Genomic DNA, 18,193 nt, shown 5'->3' on the forward strand with positions numbered 1-18,193 from the left:
GCGCCTTGGCCCCGCCCCCTCCTCCCTGGCCCCGCCCCCACCAGCCCTGGCCCCGCCCCCCGGGTCTTCCGGCCCCCAGGGCGGCCCGAGCCCCTGCTAGAAGCCGAGGCCTTCCCGCCCCGATGCTCGATGCTCGGCCCTTTTCCTGGGATTGAGGGAGTCGCTGGGCCCACCTGCACCGGGAAGGCGCCCCGCCGCGGTCCAAAGAAGCGGCCCAGGAAGGAGGCGACACTTTATTGTTTCCCTTCTCTTCCCAGCAGCCCCCGCGGGCGCCCGAAGGCCTTCCTCCCCCTCCCCGCCCGGCCTGGGGGGCACCAGGAAGAAGGGCTGCGCCTCGGGGCCTTCCTAGGGGGCGCTGCCGGCGGGGGCGGCGTTCAGGCGGCGGGCCGTCAGCGTCACCCGGCGCGTCTTGGCGAAGGCCTCCCCCTTCTCGTAGTAGGCCGCCTCGTTCACGAACACAGGGTAGACGGGGGCGTCGCCGTCAAACGGGATGGTCGCGCCGTCCAGCGTGAGAAACGTGGGCTCTCCCGGCCTCAGCGGCTTCCAGTCCTGATCCTGGGGGGGGGGCGGAAGTGAGGCCCGGAGCCCCCCAGGACAGGAGGCGGGCCGAGCCCCAGCAGGCGTTCTTGGGCCCATTTTACAGATGGGGGGCCGAGGCGCAGGGGGCCCTTTGGCGGTGGCCCGCCGCGATTTAAGGGGGCCCAGTCGGAGCTCCCTGGGCTTGTCCTCCCCACCTGGGAAATGGGGGCCGGAGGGCCGAGTTCTGGACCGTCTCAGGCCTGGCTCCAGAGTCACCCCCCAGAAAGGGAGGGAGGGGGCCGCCGAGGGAGGGGCAGCTCTCCCCAGCAAAGCCAAAGGCAAGAAGGGCCCTCACTGAGCCCTGGACGGCCGGGTCTCCTCCCCCTCTGGCTCTTCCTCATTCCTGCCTTGCTCTCCCCAGGGTTTGCCCTGCCCCCACCAAGCCACAGCCGTCCCCCCCATGGCCTGTGCCCCCCCTTCCCATTCACTTCTCCCCAAACTCCTCCCACGGCCCAGGAAGAGCTCCTGCCTGGGCAGAGCCCGAGGGCCCCTTAGGAAGGCTCTGTCCAGCCCACAGGCCTCCTCTCTCCCCCTGCCTCCAGCCGTGGCTCCCCGCTTCCCCCTTCCAAAAGGAGCTCCGTATTAGCTGTGGAGACCCTTCTGGGGCTTTGAGGGAAGCACTTCAGCTGGGGCCTGGGCAGGACTTCAGGGCAGAGACTGTGGGAGGCCAAAGCCCAGAGCCGAAGGCTCAGCCTCCGGCGGAGGGCCACGGAGAAGCCGGACGTGGAATCGGGGAAAGTGAAATGGTCTGTTGGGAAAAGGAGACCCCGGGCTGAGCCCCCCTCGGCCCCAAATTCTCTGCGTGCCCTCCGCGAGCCTCGGGGCCTCCCCTGCCTCTGCCTCTGCCTCTGCCTCTGTCTGCCTCTGTCCCTCCTTCTCCCTCCCCCGTCTCTCTCCCCCTTTCATCCCCCCACTCAGGTTTAGCTTCATGCCCCTGCCCGGCTCTCTGTTCCCAGCTCTGATGCCCACGAATGCCGCCCGCCCAGTGGTTTCTGAGAGCGGAGCCTGGCTCGGGCCGGCCCTCGCACTCTCTCAGCTGCAAATGGCACGAGCCCAGAACACGACGGGACGTCCGACACCCTTCCCGGCCGGAGGACCTGCCCAGCTGGCCAGTCCGGGGCCCCCAGACTGCCCGGGCGCTCTCGGCGGTCTCCCCTCGCCCCGGTCACACGCCCTGAGCCTGCGAGCTTTCCCGGCAGTAAAGGTTTGGGCAAACCTGGGTCCTGGGCGCCAGGCCCGGAGGGGGAAGGATTTCCCGAACAAACCCCTCGAGCCAGAGCTCGGCCCTTCCTTCGGCTTCTTTCTTTCCTGCCGAGGGCCCTGCCTGGGCTTGACCATGCGGGCCTTGAACCCAGGGCAGGTTCCCATTTGTCTTCCGGCCTCGCCTGGCGGCTTGTGCACCCCCTTCTGTGTCTCCCTCCACAGAACGTCAGCCCCGCGCACAGGCGGTCCGTTGGCTCTGCCTTGGTTTCCCCACTGCTTGCAACCCGCCTTGGAAGCCAGGGGGCTTCCGGGAATTAAACTGAACCAAACTGCATTAGGAGGGACAGATGGGAGGTCGGCCCTCCCTTCCTCCATGCCCCCAGCACTCCCTCCACCTTCTTCCTTTCTGCTCTCCTGAAGACCCCCCCAGACAAGCTGGGGTTCCAGCTCACAGGGCTCCGGGCCACAGTGGAGCTGCCGCTGGCGGGGGGAGAGCCCAGGTGTCTGGCCCTGGCCGCCGCTAAGGTCCCCGTGTCTCTTGTCCTAAGCTGGCTCCTGCCTCGGGCCTTACTAACGGGGGGCCCCTGGGCCCCGGCAGCCTCCGTTTTCTCATCTGTACACTGGGGACGGGTCGAAGGCCTGCCTCGCGGGGCGGCTGTGAGGAGAGCGCAGGGAGCCGTGGCTGCCACTGAAGGACCCCACCTGCCCGATGATGCTAGGCCGGGGGGCCCTTAACCCCGAACCCCGTGGGCCCTTCTGTGGACGTGGCGAGCTTTACCTGCAGGCTGGGATGGATCACGGCAGCAATCTCCCCGTTGGCCTTGCGAGGATAGTCGACTTTCCCTGTGACTTGGTAAACCTCCAGGGAACAGGCAGGGAATTCTCTTCCTAGAAATGGGCACGACAAGCGGGAAAAGGACGTCAGCCGCGTCTCCAACAACGTGGGGAAGAAGCGGGCAGCAAGGAGGGCCCAGAGGTATCCAGCAAGGCCCCCGTGGGGCGCTAGCATCCCCGGCTCCCAGCTCCACACACCCGACTCCCCCATCCGTCTCCAGGGGACCACCAGAAGCACCCCGGCACGGCAGGCCGAGGCCCCGGCCCGGGAGCTCTGCTGGGAGCCCTGCCCGCCCTTGATGGGGAGGGGGCTGGTCCTTTTTCTTTATCACCGAGGAAGGGGAGAGGGCTGACTTGCCCAGGTCACTCAGGGAGCCAATGGCAGATTTGGGATTCGGGCCCTGGGATCAAATGGGAGGTCGCAGGACAATGGATGGAGGCCTGGAAGGAACCTTAGGCACCATTTAGTTCATCGCTGCTTCCATTTCACCAGCGAGGAAACCGAGACCTCGGGATGGGCACTCAGCCCGGCCCAAGTTACACGAGGGAGTGATTGGCAGAGACAGAATTCCAAGTCCAGGCCTTCCTCACTGCCCCAAAAGGCTTCCCAGACACTTCTTCCAAGTCACTTGTTCCTCCGACGCCTGAAACCCGGCTTCAGAGTCCCACACACTCTAGAACCAGCTCATCAGCGATGACCACCTCTTACCGGCAAGCCCAGCAGCCTCTTCTCATTTCTCGTGCTCCTTCTCTTCCTACACGGGTCCTCCCCTCTGCAGCCACAGCCCCACGGGCTCCACTTCGTCATTCGTAGTCCTCTCTCTTTATGTCTGTGGTGGTTCTTCGGCCCATCGGCATCTTGGGTGAAGTGGTCTAGTCTCCACTGACGTTCGAGTCCTTTCTTCCAAAGTCCTTTATTGATTATCATTTTTATTCTGTTGTGGTTAGTAAAGAACGTGCTTAATGTTTCTGTTTTTCTGCATTTGTCTGTGAGGTTTTCTTGAGGAGGAGGAAAATGTTTGCAAAGTCGCCAGACACAGTAAAGACTATGTACATTCCCTCCTCTTCCCATCTATTAGTCACCAGGCGCCAATAAAATTCGATCCTATTATTGAACTTTTCTCTTATTTGATCTTTTTGTTACTGTTTTCTGGATCCGAATGGGGGTATATCGAGGTCTCTGACTTGGCGTTTTGCTTTCAATTCCTCTATTATTCAATGAACCTTTACTTTGAGTACTTGGAGGCACACGGAGCAGTTGAGTATCTAGGAGGCCGCTCGCTATCAATGTCGTTTTCTCGTTCGCCGTTGTCATGGCTGCCTTGGCCGAGGTCGTGTCTGCTCTCTCTGCTTCCAGTTCATCTAAAGACTCTCACTGTGGCCCCTGTTAGCTGGGCGGATCTTCCTGCTTTCCGAGCCCCTCCGTTCCCTCCTCTGCCTTATGGAGGGGTTCGTGGCACTGACTGAACTTAGCAGATTTCCCCTCCCCATAACTAACCTCTTATATCGGCTCCTCAATTTGGGAAGAAAGCGATGGACGCCAACGCCCTCCAGTGAACGGCCTCCCCCAGGCCGGGGCCCTGAGGTCCGCCTCGATCCCCCTTTTACGATGAACCCTGTGAGAGTGAAGTTGCCTTTGCCCGGGCACACTCCCTCCTGACGACTCTTTCCCTGGTCCGCCTGTGTCCCGGCGTCTCCCCCCTCCAGGCCATCTTCCTCTGGGCTCTCCAGCCAGTCTTCCTGGGCACACGTCCCCCCTTGGCCCCTTTAACAAGCTCCAGCGTGTCCCCGTCACCTCCAGGATCAAACACAAAGGCCTCCCCGACCCCAGTGGGTCCCGTGGACCCTCCTGTGTCACCGCACCCGACCACACCGTGCACCCCATCGTCCGGTGCTTCCTCTGGACCCCCGGCTGTGCCTCACGCCTGCCTCTGACTTCCCTGCCCCCTTCAATCCTCTGCAGGAAGCCTTTCCCATCAGCCCCTCTAAGGCTGGTGCCTGCCTTCGGCTGGTTCTCTCCAATCCCTCCCTCTGGCCGGAGCTTGTCTAGACCAACTCTGTGTCGTTCAGCTCCAAACTCCTGGAGGGCAGCTTGGCAGAGTGCCTGGCACACAGTAGGCGCTTAGTCGGTGCTAGCTCATTGGCTGCCTAGTTTTCCGGAAGGCCGGCGACTCTCCAGTTGTGCCCGCTTTGCCAGGGCAGTGGTTGCCGTGCTCAGCGCCTCCGTTTTCTTCTGCTTTGCCCCCCTCGCCTGACTTTGCTCTAATGTCGTCTCGAGGGTCCCCGAGCTGGGTCGGCTCCGCTCACTGGCCCGGATCTTCTGGGTCAGATTTCCCAGCCCCGTTCCAGGACGTCCCCCCCTCGCTGGGGCCCCTCCAAACTCCCTCTTCCGAGCGCTCTGGACGCTCTGCCTTCGGCGGTTGTGGGCTTGGCCCCTCGGCGGACGCTGGGCTTCGGGTCTTCTCCTGCGGCTGACCAGGCAGCGGATCCAGGCCAGAGTCTCCTGCGGCCTCCGCCCAGCCACGTGCCCCTGGGCCCGGGAGGCTGCAGCTTGCTTTCTTGGTCTTGGCCATTAGCCCTTCGCTCACCATCTGCTTAATAATTCATGGGAGAGCCTCTCCGGCCTGTTGTCTTCGGGCTCCACCTTTGGGAGACGAGGCCGGCCCGTGCTCCGGGCCTTCTCCACGATTCCCCAAAGAGCGTCTGGAGGCCCATCTTCAGCCTTGTTCCCAGCCTGCGCCTTTGGGGGCCGAGCCCGGAGACTCCGGGGGGCGCTGCGGGCTCCTTCCACCTGGTGTTCCCCCGGGCCCGCTCTGAGACGGGGCCGGAGGCAGTGTTGGGGGGCACCAGTCCTGTTGGGGTCTGTGCACGCGCACACACGTGTGCACACACACACACATGCGCGCCCTCATTTCCAGGCAAGGAAGCTGAGGCCCCGAGGTCTCGAGGCCACACAGAGCCAAGAATCCAGCCCAGATTCCCACCATGCTAAGCCCGATGGGGAGCAGCAGGCGCACCCCTGAGGCCCTGAGATGTCGGCCCGCACTTACCCTCGTTGAAAAACTGGATGAAATCAAGGGCGTGCTTGACCATGCTTCTCATCTGCTGGAGAATGTCCGCTCGGAGAACGCCCTGGGGCTGCGGGCCCACCTCTATGCCTGGGTAGAGAAGGCAGATGGGCTCACCCCGTGTCCCCCAGGTGGCGAGCCCCTAGGCCCGGTCCGGCTCTAGCAGGTGTAAGTGAGGCCACAGGATTGTCCAGGCCCGGCCCCTCTGGGGCTCCTCCCGTCTGCCCCTCCTCTGGGCCCTTCTCCACAAGCCCTGGCTCTCCTCCCCTGACCTCCTCTCTTCCTCCTGTCACTGTCTCCCTCCTTCCCTTCCTTCCTTCCTTCCTTCTTCTCTTCCTCCCTTCCCTCTTTTCCCTCCTCCCTCCCTCCTTCCTCCCTTTTTTCCTCCCTTTTTTCCTTCCTTCCTTCCCTCCCTCCTTCCCTCCTCCCTCCCTCCCTTCCTTTTGGTTTTTCTCCAATAAACGCCATTTCTTCTGGCATTTCCCTCTTCCTTGGCTCCACATAAGTGGCCACATCTGAGTGGAAACGTGTGTATGTTTGCATGTGGGCATGCATGCACGTATGTGCCGTGTGGAGATGTGTATTGACACCGTGTACCTGTGTGTGCCTGTACCTATGACTATGCCCAGGCATGACCTTCGCTTGTCTACGTGTGTGCCATGCAGCAGTGTGGCCACACGCGTTGGCGTGTGCTCATCCTGGGCATCCCCTGCTGCCCTCTCCCTGCCGTCCTGCGGAGGACCCGACCCCAGCGAGTGGCGGCTGCTCGGGACGGACGGACGACTGTCTCTCCTCAGAGCCACCAGGGTGGGCGCGATGGAGGGGCAGGACGGAGCCTGGCCGCGGGAATGGGTGCAGGGAGCGGGCGGGGGAGCCAGTGCGAATGTGCTTTGTGACAGGCAACCCCGTAGCTATTTCAGGTCGACTCATGGGCTCCGAGGGTCTCCTCTGAGATGAGGTGGCATCGTGCCAGCCTGGGCGCCATGAGCACCGCTCGGTTAGTGTGGCATTGCTAGACCCCGGGGGGATGTGGCCAGGGGAGGGGACGTGTTGGCCAAGCTCTGGGCTTCTGTATGTCCTGCACGGGGGCGAAGCCTGCCCGCCGAGCATCAGCCCACGAGGCTGTGGGGGGCAAACGCTGGTCGAGCGGCCACACAGAGAATCCCACGTGCCCTGCACCCTTCGCCCCTGCCCACAGCCATGCCAAGGCTCTGCCTCAGACTGCAGGGCCCCGACCGTGCCACCCCCCAGTTTCCCAGAACAGCTGGCCATGCCGACAGGAGGCCCTTTTCAGGGCTCCGGGACCACTCGTTATAGATGAGACGGTGATGGGGAAAAGCCGGTCTGGGGAACAGGGACGTGGCCTCGAGGAGGGCGCCAGGCAGAGGGCACCCGAGCGAAGTGGGCAGCCTGAGCCCTCCGAGAGCCTGGCTGTCCTCCTGGTCTGGTCAAGAGAACAAACACGGCGGGCTCCGGGGCCCCACAAGAGCACCTCCCGAGGGCCTGGGCCTCGGGCGAGCTTCCTGGAGATGGTGCCACTTACCCACGGGGTGCTTTGCGATGGAGCGCGTCGTGGCGTACTTCAGAGACGGGTGATCGATGAGGTACACGAAGCAGGGCGTCGGGGCCAAGGAGCTCTGCAAGAGAGGCACGGACGGCTGGACGCCCGAGAGGCCTGGCAGATGGCGAGGGGCCCCGAGGGCCCAGCCACGTCGGAAAGAAGAGACCCCGCCGGGGACCCCCAGCATCAAGCGTGGCTCCTGCCCCCCCCAGCTCCCATTCTTCCGGCGCCAGTCTCGGGCGTCCTCCGTAGGTCCTTCCTGACCCCCCTCACCACCACTGGGGCCCGTCCTGCCTGCCCCTTCCCAGCCCTGGTCCTGGGCCTGCCCTTCGCAGCCTGCCCCCTGGGCCGCTCCACTGTCCGTCCTTCAGAGAGCTTCCCTGGATGAGCCGCGATGGGCCCCGGCGGAGGTCTCCGGACCTGAGCCGCGCTCCTGCCCGGCTCCCAGAGCTCAGAGAGGCCCGGGCGGCAGCTGGGCCAGGCCAGACCGGAACGCGAGCCTCTCCCGCAGCCTGCTGCCCAGCCCTGGCTCGGGGACCCAGAGGGGCCAACCGGGCCGGCCCCCACTCTCCATCCCCGCTTCCAGCACCGAAGGAAGCCCCTGCCAGGCGTCCGGCCTCTTCTCTACCCCAGGATAACCGTGGCTGGCGCCATCCCTGCCTGGCCCAGCACACGTATCTCCAAGCCTGGACACGGGGTGTCGGGGGGGTGTCTGACCAGGGCAGAGGACAGCCGGGCCTCCGCTTCACCCCGGGGAGCCTCCGTCACTGCGGCTCCCACGCTGGACTCACCCGGGGCGCCGGCTCCTCTGGTTCTCTCTACTGGATTCCCCTGGCTGAGCACCGCGCAGGCTCCGGGTCCCCGGGGTCTCCGCCAGATCCCCGACCAGGCTGCCGCACCACACGAGGCCAGGCACGGAGCCCCGCCGAGTTCCCGCTGAGCCTTCACGGGGATTTTTGCTCCGAGCTCCGAGACGATCTGGGTGAGCTCCGTCTACAGCTCCCCTTTGCTGCGCCTCTGAATGGCGCCCCGGGTGTCGGCCCGGGAAGGGGGCTCGCTCTGGGCTCTCGGCTCTGCCCCCTCTTCTGGAGTCCCCAGCCCTCACCAGGAACCGAAGTCGAGTGCCCTGGCCTGCCGCTTGCCCAGGAGCTGCACCGCCAGCGCCACCACCCAGAAGGAAGGAAACTCCTGGAGGGCACGAACTCTTCCTCGCTTTGCTTCTCCAGGGCTCAGGAAGGGCTCGTGGAAGCGGGCCTCCGTGCGGGTTCCCTCCTCCTTTACCGCAGGGTGTCCTGCCTTGGCCATCCTCGGCAGGAAAGCTCGAGCCCATGCAGAGCTGAGCTCTGGGCTGGCTTAGCCGCTGCCCTCCCGTCCGCCCTGAATAATCGTCCGCAGAGCTCTTGGAGGCCCCTTTTCGTCTGCCACTGGCTGGTCTCCTTGCTAGGGCTGTCTGGTCCTGCTGCCATTTTCACAGGACTCCTCACACATGTACACACACATGTACACACGCACACACACACACACGCACACTCTCCCCTTTTATAAGCACCCTCCACTTCTGCCCTTGTGGACAAATCACCTTAACATGTCAGTTGGCTGGCGAGAGCTCCCTGTGCATCCACACCGTTCTCTTTAGATATTCTCCCCTGTCCTCCTCAGAACTATTTCTCTGCCCTCTTTTCAGAACTTCCCACCCCTCCTGGGCTAAATGCCAGTCCATGGGATCCTCTGAAATCTACTCTCCGAAACATCATGGTACAGATCAGGTTTCCTTCTGCATCATTTTGAATTCTAGGAAGAAGGGGGTCCCTTCCTTCCCTCCCATCATCCCCCTCCTCACCACCATTTTCTCTCTGGAAGTGAGAATCGGATCCAAAAAAGCCATTCCTGTCCCTGATTCCTCTGCCTTTGGGGGAGGGGTAAAATTCCCATTAAGCTGCAGCCAAGAAGTTACCAGCTGCTCCGCTTTTGGCACAGGGTTCTAGGCACTGCCTGGGTAACTGAGATTCCCCTTCCGCTGCCTCCTCCACATCTATATCTTCCTTCTGTCCCGGGGGTCACTAGCATAACCCTAACAACAATGCCATTTCTGCTTCTACTGGTAGTCACCAATAACGCTCTTCCCATGATACTCCCCTTTGTGTCCTGGATTTCCTCACACAATCAGACCTGCCTTAAAAATACTCTTTTCAAAGAGTAAAAGTGCATTTCCTCTCCCTCTCGCCCGCCCCTTCTCCACAGAAAAAGCCAAACCAAGATCCTCCTTTCAAACATGCCCAGTCCGGCAAAACCAATCCCCCCACTGGCAGGGTCCAAACATGGAGCCCGAGGCTTAGTCTTCGCCGTGAGCAGACCTTTTGGATACCCAACCCTGTTGTGCCACCTGAAGAAGGGATGCCCTACCTGGCCAGAGGCAGTGGAGCCTGTGGGGGCAAATCTGCCTCTTGGTGGGGAGGCTCCCGGGCTTCTGGGGAGGGTGAGAGTTTTACACTCGCTGCCTTCCGGACCTGGATCTTCCTGTGAATTGTTATGCACGTGGCTCCCCGGGACATAGGCAGGGCGAAGCTTCTCTGTCCTCCTGCCTACGCAGATTGCCGCCGCTCTCACCGGGAAGGAACTGACCGTTATTTAGTACCTACTGTGTGCCAGGCACTGGGCTAAGCTCATCTCATTCTCACAACAAGCGGAGGGGCCGACAGTGTTCCTGTTTCACAGCCAAGAGAGAGGACGTGATTTACCCCGAGTCGCACAGCCGGAAATGGCGAGGACGGCCTTATTCTTCTAGGCGCTTCCCCAGCTCTCCTCCCAGTGCCTTTCCCTCCCTTCTCTTCATCTCTGTCAGATGCCAAGAGAGAGGCCAGCTGCCATCTTTCCTCCCCAGGTGCCATGTTCGATGCCACCTTCTCCTCTGGAGGGTTTCCCCTGGCACTTCTTTCCTGGCACCGTTGCTCCGGCCACAAACTCTCGGCTTGCCCGGATCCACTTCCCAGAGTTCAGGGGCTTCCAACGTTTGTTCTGGAACCCGGCATGAGGCGAGGACCGAGGCGAGGACCCCCCCAAGGCGAGGACCGAGGCCGGGCAAGGGCCCGGCACTCTCTGCTGCTGCTTAAGGAAGATCCACGCGCCTCTGTGGAGCTGCCCATAGGCCAAGCCAGGAGCTCAGGGTGAGGGGCCCCTCCAGGGGCCTCGGGTCTCCCTGTTCTGTCTCCCTCAGGCCCATCGATTCACGGGACCAAACCGAGGGGCGCATGACGGAGGCCGCCGCCCCCGCGCCATGCTGCCCCGACCGCACGAAGCGAGGGACGCTTTCCGCTCGCGGCCCCTGAATGGAGACTCGAAGGAACCCCAAAGGTACCTGGATGTAACGAAACATCTGGATCAGCAAGTCGTCCTGGGAGCTCTCGAGGATGAGGGCGCAGCCCATGTTGGAGGTGGTGTTGTGGAGGTCGAGGATCACGTCGTAGGCGCCAAACAGGCGACGGATCTCCTGGGCCCGCCCGACTTCGTAAGGCCGGTCCTCGGGGGGCTCCTGGCTGCGAGCACGACAGAGAGAAGAGGCCTCAGGCCTGCCCCACAAACTCCCGTCCACGACTAGCCCCCCTCCCTGTGGGGCCCCGGAGCTCAGGCTCCTCCGAGGCGGGGGTGGACGGGGGGATCGGCGACGCCGGGGTCCGGGGAGGAAGGAGCCTGGACATCCGGGATCCGTGGAACAGCGAAGGAGAGAAGAGTGCAGGAAAACCCTAACCCTGCGTCTTTGAAGGCCCCTTCGGCAAATGGCTGCAACGTCCCCTTCCAGCTCATTCCCGTCTGCTTCGGGGGTCTCATCTGTAAAACGAGCCGGAGAAGGAATGGCCAAGCACTTGGGGATCCGAGCCAAGAAAAGCCCAAAGAGGGTCCTTCTTGGCCTGCCTCGTCCCTCTGCTCGCCGTGCCCTCCCCTCCCCTCCTCTCCCCCTCTCCCAGCCCACGAGAACTCTCCAATCCGGACTCCAAAGCTCTCGGGGACGCCTTCTCGACGTCCCCCATCGGAGGCTAGTTTGGGGGGAAGCTTCCCGGGGGCAGGGATCACCTCCCCGTACTCAGCCCGGCGCACCGAGGGCCGAGGAGGCACTGCAGAAATGGGAGTCCATGGCTAAATGGACGGGTGGGTGGACGAAGGGATGGAGAGACCCACGGACGGCTCAGGGGGCGGGGCGGAGCCACTGACCCAGAATCCAGCGTGGAAGACAAAGAGGAAACCTCAGTGTCACTGGAGGGACCGAGCTGGACGGCCGTTCGCTTTTGGTCAACATTCACTCATTCAAGGTCTTGGGATCCAAAAGTGGGAGAGGCCTTGCTTGGAGGGCATCTCAGCCATGGAGAAGGCCCATCATGGATCAGGAATAGGCCCACGGAGCCAGCAGGGCCCAGTGGCAAGAAGCCAGCCCGGGCAGGCGCCCGAGATCGTGGCCCCCGGTACTTCTGTGGGAGGCCTTCCTTCTTGGTCCCCGCTGGCTCCCCCTGGATGCCTTCGGGCGTGTCAGGGCCCTTCGTAAGTCATGGCGTCCAGGCCTGAGCACGACTCCCCGGATGTCGTCTGATCAGAGTCGAGGACGGAGAGCCCGACAGTAAGGAGGGCGGCAATGCTTAGCTGGTCAGCAGAGGCAGGCAGGGTTCTCGGTCTCTCTCCGGCGTATGGACTACTTCCACCTTTGGATCCTGTCCTTCTCTCTAGTGGCTCCTCAGGCCTCACCCTGAGAGCGGATTTCCTCTCAAACAAATCCCATAAATGTGGGCAGGACCAGCAACTACTGGATGGCTCAGTGGACAGAGCGAGGCCAGGAGAGAGGAGGTCCCGGCCTCAAATCTGGCCTCTGACACTTCCTAGCTCTGTGACCCTGGGCCAGTCCCCTAGTTCCAGCTGCCTAGCCCTTGCGGCTCTTCTGCCTTGGAACTGATTCCTCGTTTCTATTCTTTTTTATTTTTGTTTTGAATATTTTCTCCTAGTTACATGTTTCATGTTCTTTCCCTCCCCCAATCCTCACCCACAAACCCCTTAGCCGACACACAATTCCACTGGGTTTTACATGCATCATTGATCAAGACCTAATTCCATATTATGGATAGTTGCACTAGAGTGATCGTTTAGTGTCTGCATCCTCAATAATATCCCCAACAGCCCATGTGATCAGGCAGTTGTTTTTCCTCTGTGTTTCTGCTCCCACAGTTTTTCCTCTGGATGTGGCTGGTTTTCTTTCTCAGAAGTCCCTCAGCCTTGCTCTGGATCCTTGCATTGCTGCTAGTAGAGGAGTCTGTAATGTTTGATTGTACCACAGTGTATCCGTCTCTGTGTACAATGTTCTCCCGGTTCTGCTCCTTTTGCTCTGCATCCCTTCCTGGAGGTCTTTCCAGTTCACATGGAATTCCTCCAGTTCTTTATTCCTTTGAGCACAATAGTATTCCATCCCCAGCAGATACCACAATTTGTTCAGCCATTCCCCAATCAAAGGGCATCCCCTCATTTTCCAATTTTTTGCCACCACAAAGAGTGTGGCTACCTCATTTCTATTCTAAGCAAGGGCTTTTTTTTTTTTTTTGGTTGTTAATGGTGGTCTTTCCTTGGGGCTAGCCCAGGCCACTGTAGCTAGAGGAGGTATTTGCTCTGCCTTTGGGGAATCTGGGAAAGACCCACAACATCTTCCATAGCTGAGTCCCCACCCAGAGAGCCTGCTGTGGCAAAATGCTGTCATTTTAAATCCATTTCTCCCCTTTCCTAGAAGCTCCCTAGCTCCCTACTGCCTTCTCCTAGGAGCATTCCAATAACAACGCACACACAGAGAACCAGCTAGTTCGTAGCTTTTATCACAATTGATGGTTTAAGAGGTAAGTAAATATTTAAACACAAGCAGGCAGACACATTTTTAAGGCACAAAGGGGAGAAGGGGAGGAAGAGGGAGAGACAGAGACAGAGACAGGCAAATAGAGGGACAGAGAGACACAGACAGACAGAGAGAGAGGGATAAAGACAGAGACACAGAGACAGACAAAGACAGACAGACAGAGACAGACAGACACAGACAGACACAGACAGACAGAGAAACAGACAGAGACAGACACAGAGAGGGACAGACAGAGACAGACAGAGAGGGACAGACAGAGAGGGACAGGCAGAGACAAAGAGACAGAGACAGATAGGCAGACAGAGACAGACAGACAGAGAGGGACAGACAGAGAGACAGAGACAGACAGAGTCACACAGACAGAGACAGACAGAGACAGACAGAGAGGGACAGAGAGGGACAGAGACAGAGAGACCGAGACAGAGAGGGACAGACAGACAGACAGAGACAGACAGAAACAGAGAGGCAGAGACAGACAGACAGAGACAGAGAGACAGAGAAAGACAGAGAGACAGAGACAGACAGAGAGACAGAGACAGACGGAGACAGAGAGTGCTACAGGCCCTGTGAGGCCTCTTTCCTTCCCAGGACCCCCGAGGATGGGAGACTCGGGCTCCCGTGTGACATCAGCCTCTTCCACTGGCTCAAGGCCGAGGGGCCGAGTGGGGAGAGCCGTGGGCACGTCTCTCCCGAGTCCGGAGGCTGTGGCCAGCTGGCGGGAGCAGGAGCCGGAGCCCCAGGAAGATGCCCCTGCGGGCTCTGGCGTTCATGAGTAAGGCACGACCAGCAGTGACGAATGGGGGCGTCCTCATGGCTCTTTGGGGGCACAGATCGGGGGGGGGGACGGGGATGCGGCTACCTAGTTGGACCTGAGGTTTCATCGGGGAGACCCAGAGGCCCCGGGGAGGGGGCCTGAACAGGCAGAGAAGGGGGAGATGTGACTGGGGAAGCTCGCTGATGGAGGGCGGAGGGGATGGCGGATGAGCCCGTGGCCCGTCCTGGGCAGAACGGGGGCCTGGCGGGGGTGCGGGTCACTCTGGGGTCTGCCCGTGCCCACAGAAGGCCTCCCCTCGGACCGCAGCCTCCGGGGCCTCTGGGGGTCGGGCCCAGACATTTAAAGAAACAAACCCCAATTTCCTGCTGAGGGTCTCAGGACACACGTCCGGGGGGAGCAGCCGGTGCCTCGGGCGGCCTCGTGGGCGCCCCTCTCGCACCACAGGGACCAACATGGAAGCAGACTTTGCAGGCTAAAACCCGCAGAGCCCCGTCGGAGAGTTTCCCGTCTCCGAGAGGGAGAGAGAGGCAGGGGGGGCCCCCGGGGGTCCCAGAGCCTGGGAGGGTGTCCCGGGAGGATGGTGATGGTGCCACAAGAGGGGGGAAGGAGAGGCACGAAGGTACCTGCTCATCGCCAGGGAGACGAGGAGATGAGGGGGGTCCCTGCACTGCCCCCCGGGGGATGACACATCTTGGGGGCCGCAGGGGCACCCGGGGAGAAGGCCAGGAGACGGGGCTGGCAGGGAGGAGAGCCAGAAGCAAGCTGGAGGGCTGAGCCCGGAGTCACCAGCCCTGGGTGTGAATCCCGCCTCTCCTACGGTTCGGGTTCTTCCTCCGAGGTCCCCCCAGGTGTAGACCCAGCACTGGCCCCCCAGAGCCCGAGGTTCTGGCTCCTCGGGTCCCTCCTGCTGCCCGCTCTGCCTCTCCCTCGAGGATAAATCTTAAAGTAACAGCCTCCACTCAGCAGGCACTTATTACGCTCCTTCGGTCGGCCAGGCCCCTCCTGGGCCCCGGGCGACGCTTAGCCTCGCATCTGGGGCTGGCTCTGTCCCCCTCCTCCAGGAAGGCTCGTCCCTCCTCAAAGCCCGATGGTGCAAAACCCGAGTCTGAGATACAGACATTTTGTGGGCTACGGAGGGCATCCGGGAGGGCAGCCCCGGGCGCTCCGTCCCCCCCAGGCACGGCTGCCCAGGACCCCTGAACACCCCCCCGCACTGACCTCACTGCTCCAAACCTTGGGGGGGGCCCTCGGCTGCCCTTGTTGGGGTCTCTGGCTGGGCAGTGGCCGCAGGGCCCCCCAACAGTGTGTGTGCACCCCTGGGGGACCCCATCCAGTGAAGGCCACCCTGAGGCCTGGGGCCTGACAATGACCCGGCCTCTGCCCTCGGGGAGCCTCCCTGGGCCGAGGGGGGCAGAGCCGGCAGAATGGGGCACCCCCACACCCGCAGAGGGCACGACAAAGTGGGGGCCAGAGGAGAGCCCCCCGCCCCGAGGCCCAGCATAAGTACCGATGCAGGCTGTCCAGCTGGGAAGAGCCGCCCCGGCCTTGGAGAGGTGCCGAGGCGGGCCGCCCGCGCCCGGGGAGGAAGATGGCACGCTCTTGGGGCGCCTGCGGCCTCCATGCTGGTGCCCCGTGTGTGCCCGGCCGGCCGAGGGCCGGGAAGGACGGACGCGCAGACGGACACAGGCGCGCCTTACCCCAGGCGAGCAGCGTCGAAGACGCGGTTCAGGTCACAGTCGACGTAGCGGACGCCCCTCTGCACGGCGCGGGGGTTCGAGATGAAGGGCGTCACGCGGAGCCCCGGCCTCTGCACCTCGGCCCCGTCCTCCTCCCAGTGCTTCACCAGAAGCACCCCGGACAGCTCGTTGCCGTGGGTGCCCCCGAAGATCGCCACCCTGGTCAGGGGCGCCTGGGCTCCGAGCAGGGAGGCCATCGCCCGCGCTCCGCCGGCCAGCTCTGCCAAGCCAAAGAGGAGAGTCCGGTGACGCCGGGCCAGGCCGCCCCAGGAGCCTCCCGCTGCACTCCGGCCGGCCGGCCTGCGGGGACAAAGTCCCTCCTCGGCGGGCGACACTCCCTCCTCGGCCCTCCTCCCTTCCTTTACCATATTTGGAGCCCGAGAGGCAAATGGCAAGTCCGGCCGCCTTCTCTGGCCGCCACGGGACTCCCTCGGATGGTCAGCAGACCTCAGTGCAGCCCCGGCCGCGGGGGCTGGGCTGCACACTGGCCGCCTCACAAGCCCTCTATTCACAGCGAGAACAAGGGGCACAGAGAGCCGGGACGGGCGTCTCTCCCCCCGTTCAGCCCGCCGCGGTCCCTCGCGCGGAGGACGGGCTCTGGGAGCCACGAGGCCGTCACGGGACGTCCGGGAATCTTGGCCTGCCTCCCAGACGCTGGCGGGGCCCCTCCTGAAGTCCAGAGAGCAGGGGGAGCCCCCGGGCGTTAGAACCAAAGCCCCGCGGGGTGCACGGTGGCCGCCGAGACCTCGGGGGGCCCCCATCAGGCACCGAGCTCCAGGCCAAAGCCAGGCGGACGGGGGCTGCCGACGCCGCAAGGAAAGGGCCACGGTTCCTGGTGCTTCTGGTATGGTGGGACCCCCTGAGGCCCGGCTTCCCAGGCACAGGAAGTGACTCGAACTCAAGTCTTCAGACTCTGGAGAATTACAGCAATAGAGAACACGTGAGAAGGGCTTTTAGGTGCCCGAGTGCTCTGCTGCTCTCTCTTCTTTTCTCCTTCCGCCCTCACCACCACTCCTGCAGGACGGGCCGGTATTCTCCCCTTTTTACAAAAGAGTAAACTGAGGCAGAGGGCAGCCCAGGGTCCCACAGCGCGTCAGTGTCTGAGGCCTCCCCTCTCAGGCTGGGTCACTCCACCACAAGGGAGGTCACTCCTGAAGAGGCAACGATGACCCGTGCGCTTCAGCCTTGGGGGAAGGTCCGAGCCGGCCAATCCCCCTTCCATGAGCACCTCGGCCCAAGGGGGGCAGTGAGCCTGGCAGGAGCCTCGCCCAGTGGGCCCGGAAGGTGTTTGCCCAGGGAGGACAGGCCCCGGGCCTCGGGGCCCTCAGACGGCTAAGCCCCAGCCTCCCGGCCTCCCTGCCTCCCGGGGCCCCATGGGGCCCCGCTTTGGGACTTGCCAGTGGAGGGAAAGACTGGAGCACAGGAGGATGGGGAAGCCCCAGAGCTTGGGGAGGGCATCCTGGCCTTCCCCACAGAGAGGCAGCAGCTGTTTCCCCGGGGCGCCCAGCAGCCCCCCACATTCAGTGCCCGGCTCTGGGCTGACATCTAGAGCCAGGCCGCTGTCCTTCCTACCCATGATCCCCCTCTCCAGAGCTCCCCTCCGACCTCCCCAGCACAGTCCCTCCCCCAGCCCGTCCTCCATTTAGGCCAAAGTGCTATTCCTGCCGCTCCCCCCAAGTAAGCCCCCCAAGTGCCCCTGGATCGCTCTGAGTCCGGACCTCCTGGCTTCCCCATCTCGCCCCTTTGGGAGTGCCCAGAAGCTCTTTTTGTATCCCCAGAGCCTGGCACAGTGCCCGGTGCCCAGCGGGTGCCAGATGGATGCCAGGGCTCTGAATTTGCTTCTTCTGGGTAAGCTAAGGGGCTTGGATCCAGGGCTCTCTGGGGGGGCCTCGGGCACGCTCTCCCTGCCTTCACTCCTGGGGAGGCCGGAAGGGCAGCAGGCACGGCCGGCTCCTGGGTCAAAGGTCTGCCTTCTCGGGGTCTACAAGCTCCAGGACTCCCCAGGGTGGCCACCCGTTTGTCAGAGCTTGGGGTCAGGGAGAGAAGGCGATGGGGAGCAATCCCTCCTCCTCTCCCTTCTGGGTGAAGACAGGGAGGTCCAGAGGGCACCCCCGGAGTGTGGCGCCTCCGCTCAGGGGTCCAGGTGCCCCCTCACCCCCCAACCGGGCCAGCAGCCTTCCAAGGTGTCAGGATGGGGGCTTCCTGGAGGAGGCAGGACTTGGGGGGGAGATCAGGAGGGAGGGCATAAGAGGGGATGCTCAGAAGAAATGGGGAGGGCTCAGGAAAGGCTCCAGTGAACTGAGACAGGGGTGGCTGGGGGGGGGGTCCGGCTTTAGGAGGGTCACTTTGCAGAGGTCACACATTCAGTAAGAGCCTGGGTGTCACGCTGCTCCTCCTGGCCATCTCTGGGACACCAGCAGCCCCCTGAATAGCCCTCCAGGGCCCTCACAGGAGATTTCACCCACTTTCCCTTTGGGCACTGTCCCTGGGGGGGAGGCAAACCAGCATCCCATCTCCTGCCTCCGGGCCTTTGCCCAGGCTGTGCCCACTACCCAATGT

The 18,193-nt window shown here is 62.7% G+C and overlaps 1 protein-coding gene across 1 annotated transcript; it reads right to left on the reverse strand.

The window, feature by feature from the left end:
* Positions 1-219: 219 nt before the first annotated feature.
* ASPA (aspartoacylase) lies at positions 220-15,959 on the reverse strand. The gene is made up of 6 exons (XM_044667643.1): positions 15,596-15,959; positions 10,601-10,778; positions 7,228-7,321; positions 5,663-5,774; positions 2,561-2,666; positions 220-555 (listed from the first exon to the last, which is right to left on the reverse strand). Exons 1-6 carry the CDS (start codon positions 15,829-15,831, stop codon positions 346-348), a joined length of 936 nt encoding a protein of 311 aa, XP_044523578.1. The 5' UTR covers positions 15,832-15,959; the 3' UTR covers positions 220-345.
* Between the last annotated feature and the right edge of the window lie 2,234 nt (positions 15,960-18,193).

Source organism: Gracilinanus agilis, chromosome 3 (assembly GCF_016433145.1).
Source record: "Gracilinanus agilis isolate LMUSP501 chromosome 3, AgileGrace, whole genome shotgun sequence".
NCBI lineage: Eukaryota > Metazoa > Chordata > Mammalia > Didelphimorphia > Didelphidae > Gracilinanus > Gracilinanus agilis.